The 13,411-nt window shown below is 37.1% G+C and overlaps 1 protein-coding gene across 3 annotated transcripts in view; it reads left to right on the forward strand.

Annotated features, from left to right (window-relative positions):
* The window catches only part of mmm (missing minor mitochondria), a 45,280-nt gene extending 37,515 nt beyond the window's left edge, over positions 1-7,765 (forward strand). The window contains exons 18-21 of one of the 3 annotated variants that reach the window (XM_089249947.1): positions 468-672; positions 1,841-1,932; positions 5,085-5,234; positions 7,472-7,765. In XM_089249947.1, coding sequence (XP_089106073.1) covers positions 468-672; positions 1,841-1,932; positions 5,085-5,234; positions 7,472-7,660 — 636 coding nt within the window. In that variant the 3' untranslated portion in view covers positions 7,661-7,765. Of the gene's footprint in view, positions 1-467; positions 689-1,840; positions 1,933-5,084; positions 5,235-7,471 lie in introns of those variants that run through there. The other 2 variants (XM_089249948.1, XM_089249949.1) reach the window with 2 other exon arrangements.
* Positions 7,766-13,411: the final 5,646 nt, after the last annotated feature.

A 13,411-nucleotide genomic window follows, 5' to 3' on the forward strand; every position in this document is an offset into this window, starting at 1 on the left:
TGTGACAAAAAATAAAGTCAGCTGATTTTTTTCTAACATACAGTCAAACTCATCTACAAAAACCTTGGTTATAGCCACACCTTGGCTTTAACATCAACGATATTTGATCTAAAGTGATTCCCGTACAGAATAGTGTTAATGAACCCTGTTTATAACATCGAAGAGAATGCAGCAACCTCAGTTATAACGACATATTTTTCCACCATTTCATTGCTGGTTTCCCCAAGAAATTCCTAGAATTAATTATATTGAGACAATGTTTATCTGTTGTTTTTTTTTCACACCCTTTGGGAAAAAAAAAGTGGAAGTGAATGCTCATGTGAAATAATATGCTTTTTGCTTGATTGGTAATAATTATAGTAGTACAAATCAAACTTAATTTAAGCAGAGGTTTCATTCTGAAACCAAATTGTATTTTTTCAATTATTTTACAGTCTCGATTTTTAATGTCAAACTGCTTGTTACAGAGTGAAAGTTTGTTTATGGACATCAGCGAGCACTCCTTCATAACTGCAGGACACTGGTCGATTACCAGACCTGCCGTTCTTACTCTAGGCTTGCAGGATGGCTCCTTAAGGATTTGGGATCTGCTCAGAAGCAGTAGAAGTCCTCAACTCTTGCAAACTGTGTCTTCTGCTGCCATAACAGAGATTAAAAGTTATTCGAATTCTGGTAATTTTTTCTTTAGGTCTGTGTATCTTTTTTAGTGGTTTTTCTTAGAAGTTATCATATTTGGTGACATACCAGGGTTCCTAGCAATTCGCAACCTGAAAAGACAGGGAAGTGAAAAGCATTTAGTGAAAGTCATGGAAATATGCAAATATTTGACGAATGTCTGGGGAAAGTTCTGTGAAGGGAAGAAACTGAATCTTGAAAAACATTTGAAAGGTAAAATTTTGAGTTATATTTCTTTCTTCTGGAGTTTTTGGTCAGTGAAATGATCAAGCAGATTTTGCTTGGAACCCTGCATGCAATCACCACATGATTTTAAGAACCTCTAATTTATGGACAATATTTATTTTTGTTGATGAGGTTTTCGCGGCCATCATTTGTATAAAATTGGCTTTTCTGGTTCAAAGACTGTGGTCTGTTTGAGTTTGTCCTCAACATTTCCCCAACACTAGTGGTTGGCATCTTCAGGAGAAATGGTGCAACTAGAACAAAAATCGAATTTTCCATAGTCTCCAGTTGTATTTATGCCCTCAAGTGCTCATGTATTTAATGCTGATACTACCGAGCTTAAATACAACCTCTCTGAGACTCTGAAAAATTTGACTTTGTTTCAGTTATACCATTTCTCCTGAAGATGCCAATCACACCAGTGTTGAGGGAAACATTAAGGACAAACTCAAACAGACGATGATGGTCTTTGAACCCAAATAGTTAATTTTCATCAATATGTTGTTGCTGTTTTTTTTAACAACTTTTCCATTTGTGAGCTTTCGATTTTATAAACTAATTGTTTAAGTCTGCATGAGTTTGTAAAAGTGAGCGTTAACCATCCTAAGCAGTCAGTTCATAGACAAAATTTTTTATACCTATTCTTTCTTACTAAGCACTCCATTTGTTGTCTGTTGCTGATAAAAGAAGTATGAATGCAATTATTTATATTCATGCAGCATCACATAAGGCTGTAACAAATGAGTTTTTTCACTCACCTTACTGCTGTCTTTCTGGCCCTCTACCTTGTAGTTGAAGTTTAAAACACTTTTTAAAAGATACTGAGCTACTGGAGCAAAACGTGCACTCAGCAAAATCAACTGAAACTATATATTTTGAGAACGTCATTCGACTTCACATGTTTCATTTAGTTTTTTTTTTTTTTCTTCATCTTTTGCAGATGATAAGCACGCAATAACTATTGGAGATGCCAATGGTTATATTCATGTTTTGGACCTGCCAAAATATTTGTGGAAACCCATTGATAACGAAGTACGTTTCATATTGTACTGAAAAAGTTTCATTTGTTAAATTAATCCTGTTCATAGAATTCAGTCTCTTGCTATTACTTGTGGACTTTGAATAATAATATTTTTTTACATAATTCATTAATTTAAACATGGAGCACAAAATTCTATCAAGTAGCAGATTTGTCTTCTTCCTACAATGGCAGAATTTTTTGTTCTGAAGTTATTTTTCTCCTATGTTTTTCGGAGAGAAATATTTTCCTATTGTGTGTGATGCAGATTCTCGCTCTCCCTTCAAGAAGGCTGCATAAGGCTTGTATAGAATTTGTTAAACCAAAGCCCCTTATTTAATTGAAAACTGTACATCAAATGAGCATTCTGTAGTAAGGAATTGGCATGGTGTGAGAAACACTGTTCTGGTTGTAGGCATTATTTAATGGAAATCCCAGCAAATATGAGAATTTAATATCCCTCTTATTTAACCAATCAACAAAGAACATTTGCTTTCATTCGCTGTTTTATCAAGAGGAAATGGATCATATGCTGTGGAAACCTGTCGTACCACAGAATCAGATATGTCTCATGTCTTGCTATAATATTTACTTTATTTGAAAACTACCAACTCTCAGGTATTGGTTGGTTCTTGACAGAAAGTTTCGCAGTATATATGGATATAGATGTCTATCAGCACCACTCTCTCTTGCTGTAGTGTTACTAGTTCTTGTCCAACTGATTACAAGGTTTGTTCAAAAAGTATCCTATCATAATTAATCATGCGTAAACAAATAAAGCTAGGGAGGCATGGTTTGATGTAGGCAATCTTAGTGCACATTCTTGAATTTCTACCTGCCAGCAGACCGCAAATAGTTGAAGAAGTGTAAGTCAATGCCGTCACATTTTCGTTTGACAAAGTGGCTGGAAAAAACTTGAACAATGCTACTGCATTAAATCTATTGTGAAGCTTGGTGATTCTTGAGTGGAAACAACCTGCAGGATTCAACAGACCGTCAGAGATGAAGGAAAGTGGCCACATATCAATGGAGAGTGAAGCACTTTCTGGTTGGCCCTCAACATCCAGATCATTATTGAGCAAATAAAGTGATGCAGGATCAACGAATCACGATCAGAGAACTTGCACATGAGGTGAGCATCAGCACATTGGATCCATTCATTCTATTCGGGCTGACGATTTGGTCTTCAGGAGATGCAATGTGAAAGTCATGCTGACCGTCTTCTTTGACCTCGATGGTGCAATTCATCATGAGTATGCACCGCTCTGTACAACCATCACCAAGAGGTTCTGTATCACAGTTTGCATCTTCATTACAATTAATGCAGTAGCATTCAAGTTTTTCCTGCCATTTTGTGAAAGACAAAAATGTGATGATGCTCCCTTACATCTCCTCACTCATCTGCAGTCTGCCAGCAGGAAACAAGTCAAGCACATGTATGTAGGATTGCCTGCATATATGTATCATTCATCACCTCCCTAGCTTCATTGATTCACATTTAATTAATCAAAATTATGGTCAGGTACTTTTTGAACAAACTTTGTATATATTATCATCCACCATTTTCAATCCACTGCTGGATGAAGGTCTCCTCTAAATTTTTCCACGTTATTCTGTCTGATAATTTAGCCACCCAGTGACTTCAGCTACTTTTCTGATCTCATTGATTCATCTCGTGTGGGGACGCCTTCTCGGATGTTCAACTCCACAGGGGTACCAACCTAGAATACTTGTGGTCCATATGCTTCGTGTATATATATATATATATATTTCTCCATCCCTATATTCTCTTTCTTGTTCTATATTTCTCTAACGCTTTCATATTTTTAATCAGTTTGCCCAAGAGTCAATGTTATTATTTTACCAGCTCATAAGCTGCTTGAAACTATCATAAATACATTGAGAACTTTGTAAATCTCCCATGGTCCGACCTATCAAGAACCCATTCTGATCACAACACTGTCTGATTCGCTTATTAACAATGTGGGGAAAAAACACTGAAACTATATTAGTTATACATATATAATTTTTGTTATATTTATCCTGGTTTAAAAAACTATAAGTTCAAAACATGATGAAAAATTGAGCTTGCAATATGCACTTTTTATTAATCTGAGCCTTTTTAAAATAAATAGATTAAAATAATGAATTTTTTAATAAAGATTATTGAAAGCATCAACAAAAATATGTGTCAATCATTGTTTTTTTTCATGATACTTTAGCTGACTTTAAACGTGTTTTGCGTTTAAATCACTTTTGCCAAATAAGCATGCAAAATGCCTTCACTTAGTAAGGGCACAGACATCAACTACATTACTAAAATTTTGAAGCAATGAGTAGCGTGACCCTTGGACACTCAAAATTTATTTACACATGATGAAATCCTCACAACTAACGTCCGAAGCTAACTTGAGAATGGCAAATATACATTAAAGGTGGTTTGAACTCTTGGGAATAAATAACCTCAATCCTTTCTTCCTAATGAGGTTTTCTGTTAACAAAATAAGATTTAACAGAGTAAAGCTGGGATTACACTATAAAAGTTTTCTAAAACTTTTTACCTTGTATAAAATTCGAAAAATTCAACCAGTAAGATTATCGTTTGCATTTGCTCGAATGTAACTTATGAGGTTTATTGGCTGGATTATTCAAACTTTTATAGTGTAATCCCGGCTTAAAGTAGAAAAAAAAAAGCAAAATAGGATTTTACATTACTCAAAGCAGCCCTATTAAAATGTCTTCCAAGGAAAGAAAGCAGAAGATATATCTGTTGCAGAATGGCTAATTTACATATAAGACTTAGATAAGATTAAATTTGGGACAATTCTATGTTTGAAAATCAAATTTATTATAGGCGTACTTTGCTGAAATCAGTGTTCGTTGTAAGCAATCAAAATAACATAGATAAACAATCCATAATTCACTGGGAACTGAAATACTTTGATGTATGTGAAAATTTGTAATATCTGTGTTCATTATTAGCGAATCAGCCATCATTAATTTCACTAAAATCTAGAAGTATTAACAACATATTCAAAACATTTTTCATTCTCTGCTTTGAACTGTGATACATTTGAGTGACATTGTGCATAAATTAATACTTCACTGCAGTGTTGTGAAATTAATGTGCAAAATTAATGCTTGTTTTTTTTGTGCTACATTTTAGGTATCATTATTCCGTGCATTTTTAGAGAGGGCTGTGAAGAGAGCTGAATTTGGAGTCAAGCAGCAAGCTGTGATAGCCGCCAAGAAAATGGTTAAAGAGAAGGAAGCCAAAAAGGAAGAGAAAGAAATCCAAAAAGAACCTGTCAAAGAAGTTGGTTTTTTTTTCTTTTTTGCGTGATGTAGTCAAGTATATTTAAACGAATTGTAGTGACGATGAAGTGAAGAGTTTTACATCTCAAAATTTTCACTTGAGAGAACATGAAGGCATTAATTCAAATTTTCTTCCTTATAATTTGTATCACATCATAGGCTTTTGTATGAAGTATAATCAAAAATCAAAAACGCATCGGCACAAATTAAAATATTTTACTCTTTTGAACTACATTATATGTGTGTGTGTGTGTGTTTATGATCCTTTATCACACAAACCCTACCTGCTTACAAGACATTTCCATTAGCTGAATGAATGAACGCCAGAACTTTGCTACTGGAATTATTCCATTACAGAGATCTCTTCCAGCACAGCTTCGTGGCAGAGTCTGGAACAATATCCATTAGCTATATGACATCCAAAATAACTCATTGTTTTCTGGTAGGCAGGCCTGTTACAAGAGGAGCTTATTTTCAAAGGGGAACATTTCTACAATTACTAAATTTACAGTAAAAGGTATAAAATGTATTCCTCCAGAATAGACTGCTTTGCTAAATTGAAAAATAGCCCAACAAGTAACATTTAGAAAAAGTGGTAGAAGAATATTTGAATATTATATATCTTGATCAACATTCAAGGGAGTTAACATTTAAATTTTGGAAACGTCCTGGTTTAAAAAAACATTATTGGAAATGTTACCCTTTTGATTAAAATTGGAGCTGGTGAAGTTTCACCTAGTCAAAGGAAGATACTGTTCTCACTGCCCTCTCACGAGTAACATAAGAAACAAGATTACTCTACAGTGGATATGAACACTCATGTTAGCTCACACCTCTGCTAACGGACATTTTTTTTTAATTACATCGACTGGACTAAATATATTTTACTATCCATTAACGGACACTTCTCGTTAGCAGACAAAGAGGCGTCTGTTGTCAAGAAGTTCTGTTTCAAATTTGAAAGTGCTTATGAAAAATGTTTTTTTTTGAGAAAAATCCCTTAACGCCAATAGAACAACTGCATTATTATGTTTCCTTTTAATGAAAAATGCTGAAGTGAATGAACTTCCTTTTGGTAGAAACGACCAAATTTGCATTGTAATTTCTACCAAAAATATTCCTGTTTCAATAAACCCAGTTGCATAATCTGACAGGGCTCACGTCAGATTTTCAGAAACCATTGAAAAGTGAATTTCAATTTAAAAAAAATGAAAAATGGTGATGTGAGTGCTGGTGGATGTCTCATTATTTTGAAAACATACTAGAGTTATGACTCCTTTTTTTTTTTAAGTTATTTATTAGAAGAAAGAGATTTTTGTTACTTGTTTGGCTGACGGTCGGAGCCAGACTGAGACGCCAAGACAACTCTAGATAATGCCTAGCTAGTGGGTGGCATAAAAAACAAAATAAAAAAATAAAAATTACATAAGACAAGTAGCATAACACTTCTCATAAGAACTTAAAGGCATCGCACTGTAAGCCTTTTGCATCACTCTGCCAACTAGTGCCATTGAGTGGAGTCATGAAATTTTTCCAATCACTTTCTTGTTCACTGATTTCTGTGATGGCTGAAATAAAGATCACTAGAATTTGTGTGGCGATTTACAAAACCGCAGAAGAACAGTTGTGTCATGGAGTTTGTGCCAGTTCATTATACAAGAAGAATTGCAAATAAAAAGAGTTGCTTCAAAATTTGCATCTCACATTCTCACAACTGATCAAAGGCAGTCATTAGTGGATGCTTTCGTCAATTGAAAGAAACCTTGCTGCAATTCGTTGCTCAAAATAGATTAGCTGGAAACTCCAGGACACTGGATGAATAACCAAGTTCTTCAATTAGTCTAATGACAATTTTCCAGGGACCAGTTCATGAATTCTCTTGATGTTTTCACTTGTTCAGGAGATTGAGGGTCTGAGTGTGAGGTTGGTCTTTAAGAAAAAATTTATCACTCCTGAAGCGGTTTTTTCCCAGAGCAGGTTCTTGTGAGCGTTGCTAGTATTTCCCCAACCGAAAATAGAATCTCGTATTCATCTGCACGTTGTTCCAACTTTCACAAAAGTGCAGCTATCACAAAAATCAACAAAAAGAAATTATCACCTAGTACCGTGAGTTCACTCAATGTACCTTTTTGGGGTTCCACCTAGGTATTTGCTTTGGATACAAATCTTTGCTTAAGAAGAAGAAATCGATATAAGTAATCGTATTTTCCCTAATTCATTTTTACTGTCATCTCCCAGGTTTCAGAGGAGGAAATGACAACAGAACAGGAGGAGCTATTCGCCAAGTTTAAAGAAGAGTACAACTCGTTCCTGAAGATCAAACTTAATTACCTCACTCAACTTGGCTACGATACCAGTGATGAAGAATTACTGCAATGTGAAGAGGGGAGCGACGAAGAAGAGCAACAGGATGAGGAAGGAACATAGTCAAATCTATTTCAGTGCTTCCATCAGAAATTTTTCTGATATTTTAATACTGCCATGCATATCGTAACATTTGTGAAATATCAATAAAACTTTTTCACTTATATTAAAAAAAACAGTTTGGCTTTCCTTCCCACTAATTGATAGAAGCTACTTTTTTCAGTGTTATCGAACTTCAATTATGTATAAGCAGCTCAGCGTAAAACAAAAACTTATATGGGGTTAATCTTTCAGAGCGATTCCAAATTATTGCCTATAAAGAAGTCATTTCCTTGCGTAACCTGTGGTCTATTCCAAAAAAAGTTTTCTATTTTATGCAGGTAATTTCCAAAACGGAGCAAAAAAATCTGAATCTCAGTGATTTAATTTTTTTTACTCATCCTAACAATACTTTTCCTAAGAAAAAGTTTGGGAGAAAAATGCAATGTCTTACAGATATTCTCTCTCGCCTTCAAGTTATGAGAATAAATGTTAGGAAGCTGCATGTGGACTAAATATGTTATGGTAAATCTGATGTATAAATGCAGTTATAATGCATAATCAGTGAGAATTTTTGGTAAGGTTGATAAATTTCTTCAAATTTTTCACTCACCAGAGATTATGCATAGTGCTATTGGTAAATTTAATAAGTACTAAAAAACATTTTTACTGGTGATTATGTATCAGGTGTACAAGTATGAAATGCAGATTTTTTTTTTTCAAAAAAAACACGTTAAATTCGGAAGGATGATTAAAAAAAAAAGTGCTTTATTCAAAGTATGCTCTATTGCTTGTTATACATTTCCCCCATCTTTCCTGAAATTTGTGAATACCACGCCAGTAAAAATCTTCCCCTTTTGCTGCGAACCATTCATCGAGCTATTTTTTCACATCTTCGTACGAACCAAAGCGTTGCTCAGAAAGTACGTGACCCATCAATGCAAACAAATGGTAATTGGAAGGAGCCAAGTCTGGTGAGTAAGCCGCACAGGGTAGAACTTCCAGCTGAGTGCTTCCAACGTGCCGCGAATCGCTTTTGCTGTATGTGATGGAACATTGACCATTGTCAAGGAGCATTTCACGTTGTCATGGGGCATTGCGATTGGAAACAGCTTGTTGATTAACACTCAATTGCTCTGCAAGTTGTTTTTGTGTCTGTGTAGTGTCATCTTCGTTCAACAATGCTTCCAATTCCACATCTTTTTTTTTTGGCGGTTTTCCATGTTCCTTGTCTGCAACATCGAAGTCGCCACATTTGAAAAACCGAAACCATCATTCACACGTGTCTTGCGATGGAGCATGTTCACCATACGCTTCTCGAAGTAATCAGTATGATTCAGCAGCAGTTTTCTTCAAATGAAAACAAAAAAATTATTGCTGTCCGCGAATGCTCTTTGTTCAGTATAACTTTCGACATATTGAATACAACACTATGCACACACTTTTCCAATTTATCACTCGTGCGCATCTGACACTTGTTGATGACACAACAAAATGACGCAGTGTCAAATCTTCATAGCACAAACTGCATTGGTGCACCATCTGTTTTCTGAAATCCGCATTTCATACTTGTACACTTGGTATAGACCCAAGCGTTACATCACTAGTAAGCATGATAAATAATACTGTATCATATACTATTCACACTAATTCATGCATCAATTGTAGATATGTATTTTTATATTGGGGCCTGACTATTCGTCACGCATACCAGATTCATTTGGAATTTTTTCTCATGTTTATCAAATTTACATATTGCACTGTGATATGTATAACCACAGATAAAGATGATGAATTTCAAGTATTTATCAAATTTACCAATGGCACTTGAGTATTATGCATAATCTCTGGTGAAAGTAATAAATTTATCGAACTTACCAAGACTATTGGTAAGTATGCATAGTAACCCATTGTAAATGTGATAAATCTGTTATAGATAAATATAGGAAAATTAATGTATTGTGTTAATTAAGATGGTGTTTTATATATTCTACCTGTTTTATGTATGTTAAAATCCTGCATAATGCCTTCCCCACTTACATGGGGTGTTCTTAAACTCAGAGGATTGTCACTCTCCGCTATCCAAAGGTCTCGCGATGCGAGGATCCGGGTTCGAACCCCACAGTGGTGGTCGGCTGAAGTAGGTTTTCTGTGGTTCCCAACTTCAAGGTGTGAATGCGAGCCGATCTCCCCTTTAAAAAGTCTCGCCACAGAGAGCAACAGGCCTACAACGTTACAAATATTCAATCATTAGACTTCACTCGCAATTTGCAGTATAGATGTCAGCACTGAAATATCATACACGACACTAGCTACACACTCAGACTATTAGGTGCACTCACTTTGTTCCAGACTCTGCCACGAAGCTGGGCTGGAAGAGATCTCGGCAACGGGATAAGTCCGGTGGCAGAGACCCTGGCGTTCATTCATGCATTCATTGCTATCCAAAGGTTTTTAACAGCTGGCTGATGTGAAGATATATTTTAGGAAAGGGAAAATTCAACTGCCTTTGTGGGGAATCAAACCCACGCCCTTTCACTTTCTGGGTGAACGCACTAGACTACAAATGCAACAAATCTCAATCTTTTGTTGGAGCTCGTGTGCACTGAATCGGATGTTTGCAGTTGAATGTGATGGAGATCCACCAGTTTGTCTGTGGATGTGAACATGTTTTTCCACCAGTTCTTGAATGTCAGGCTCATGCACCTCCAGTCTCATGGTCTTCCCCAATCACACAATCTCTTCAGAAATGGTGGCTCTTGTTCATGAGCTAGCCCCTCAAAGTCACGGTCAATAGTGCAATCAACCCAAAGTTTTTCTCCCAGCAGAATTGAAAAAAAATGTTCAAGCACACGTGTGGTTGCAATTCTACATCTAGTTTCATATCGTAGTCACTTTTATAGGATTGTTCATTTTTCAAGTTAGGCTTGCTGATGGAAGACTAGGGGAGAATATTACCCACAATTTGACAGCCCTTGTGTGTGGATAAAAGAACAAATCATCAGCTGAGTTATGATGTGAAAATAAACAAAGCGTGAAATTTTTGCTCATAATGCAACCCATCACTTATTAATTAAATTTTAAATTAAATCAAAATATTTGCTGGCTATGAAAATAGCTCATTAACTGAAGTTCAACCATAGTTGAGCAAATGAGCCACTTACTGGTGGCAAACTGTGGGCCAGTGAATTGTATAGTGTTGAATTTTCTGTAAATCAAATATAGTGTGGATCCACATTTAAAGCCGGGTTTTCCTAGGAGTGTAACGTATCCATGGGCCCCCAGGCGTAAAAGTCTGAAGTCAGCATGTTAATTACAGCAAATGTTAAATTTTTATCGAGAGACAGAGTGTTGCCGGTGGACGAATGGTCCTAAAGTTAAAGCAGGTTTTCGATGTATAAAAGCGCCTCTCTCGATCTCACTAATCGCATTCATTCAAGTATTCACCTCTTGCTTTGGCTACTTGAGTAGCTTGTTGATTTCGGTCATGAAATTTTAATATAATATGATCTAAATAACTACCATTCTTGTTCCCGGCAGGTCCGGTGAAGATGTTTTTATAAAAGCTAAATAACCCATTAACGAGTCTTGCAGTTCAACCCGTGACTAGTTGCCCTCTGACAGATGAAACCTTGAATGGTCTGGTTCGTGACGATACTTCTGGTCTAACGCTTTAGAAAACGTCCAGTACCTCTGTCTTCGATGTTCAACTGGCTGGGCTCTGATGGACTGTCATCGATGATTGCTGGGAGGTCTACCTGAAAACTGGCTGCTGACGACTCGCTCTGAAACTTGGGACACTGTTCTTCGGTTGGTTCCAACGACGTGAACGGATCTACATCGCTATCGTATCTAGTGCACTTGCATCTCTTGGTCTGCGAGAAGAAAGGTGATGTCCTGCTACATGGACTTCTGCGGTGAGATCCACACTTTTTTATAATTAAGATTGATATTCGAATAATTGACTTTAACGCAAAAAAAAGTTGTTTTAATGAACAAAGTCTAACTTAATCTAATAAAGCCTTCTGAAGTGATACAAAACAACTTGTTTGTTTCCTGCTTGTTGTCTGCCTTTAACTGGATAATTAGAACCGGGCACTTAACCCCATTAAGGGCTGTTACAGGAGCAGGTCTCCTGTGTCGCCCGCAACGTGATTCACCCAGCGCGACACGCCGCCCACTCACCAATAAGAAAAGCAGCATGACTGTTTTCCTACAGAGCGTAATACGCCTCAAGACAGCGCTTTATGTCGACTGCGATTGGTCGTCTGCTTCTGGAGGAGTCGAATTCATCATGCGCCGCATGTTTTGTCGACTTTCCCTTCCCCTCAAACCGGAGCATGCAGACTACAGAGTAGCTGATGCCAAGGCCATATACTATAATATAGCTAATCTGATGTGCCCAGCTAGAAAAACACAAATGTGTAGCGTGATTATGTAACACGTTTCTGCTGACGCGCAATGACTCAATTTGGTTCACACGGCGCAAAAAACCTGACTTGAGGGGCCATTCAAGTATTACGCCAGCATATTTTCAGCCACATTTTTGACCTCCTGCCCCAGCAAAATTAAGCTGTGCCTCTCCCACCACATATTTGGATCAGAGGCATATGCTGGGGGGTGGGGGGGGCGCATTGCCAACCCCCCCCCTCCCCCAGCATCAAAGGTGGAGTCGATTGGTATAATGTATATATGTGCATATATGAATCAACATTATAAACCCGAATTCCAAGTCTATCTGCCTATGAATGAGTCTTACCACACACCAACTCCAGTCATATATCACCGTACAGCAATTTCCAACCAGAGGAGTTGGGTGGGAAATGAAGGCTCCATCCATTGGTGGTTGCCCTAGGCTCGGTAGGTAAAGAACTTGCTTCTAACGTTCTATGCTCAGATTCGAACCCATGTAGCTTAATGGTAACCTTCATAGTGGAAGACTAGCATCTTACCACGGTACCACTCGGACTCCTATGGATGAGTCTGGCATTGGTGTAGTGAATTTTGCTGTGCAATCATTGAGATCATTTTTCACATTACAGACTGAACACACTATATTTTTCACTTACATTGGCGGGACAAAAAAATTGTCTACAAAAGAAGGGGTTCCGTTGGCTCTAAAAGAGGGTTTTTACTGTATTTCATGTTTTCATAAAGTGTGGTTGGTGACAATCTCATTTAAACCCCTCCTCTCTCCTTTGATACTGGCATACCTGAACCCGTGTCAGGAAATGTTTTCTTACAAGGACAAACTGGGTATCAAACCACCTCTAAACATCCTTTGGTACTTTAGGCGAGCATTTTATCGACATGGGCTGCTGCGTCCACCAAACTTGAATAATAGATTACTTTGAAAGTTCGTCAGAGCTGGACAAATGCCTATTTTGGGCAAGAATGGTTTCTGAGCCTCAATAATGGTTTTCGGAATGTTTACTTTGGTTACTTAACATTGCATTTCAGGCATGTATGTGCCTTTACAATGGTTTGTCACCTCTTTAATGCTGCCAGCATTATGTATAATAGCTCATTCCTTTATAGTATTCTTTTGTCACTTTTTAAATCCTCCAAGTTTGAAGAAAACCCGGGCAGCGCCAGGTATTATAGCTATCCCCAGCGCGACCCAACCCATACAGGTAAAAGGCTTACATCCCGGAAGGGGCAGAGCCTGGTCTGTTTTGACAGGTATTACAGCTAGTCACAATATATAATGAGAGTTTGTTACAAACCATTTTTTCAGTATTGAAAAACACAAAATAAGCAGATCAGAGACTTACG

Source organism: Pholcus phalangioides, unplaced genomic scaffold, assembly GCF_987345545.1.
Source record: "Pholcus phalangioides strain wild (caught in Gottingen) unplaced genomic scaffold, Ppha-v1.0 ptg000022l_1, whole genome shotgun sequence".
NCBI lineage: Eukaryota > Metazoa > Arthropoda > Arachnida > Araneae > Pholcidae > Pholcus > Pholcus phalangioides.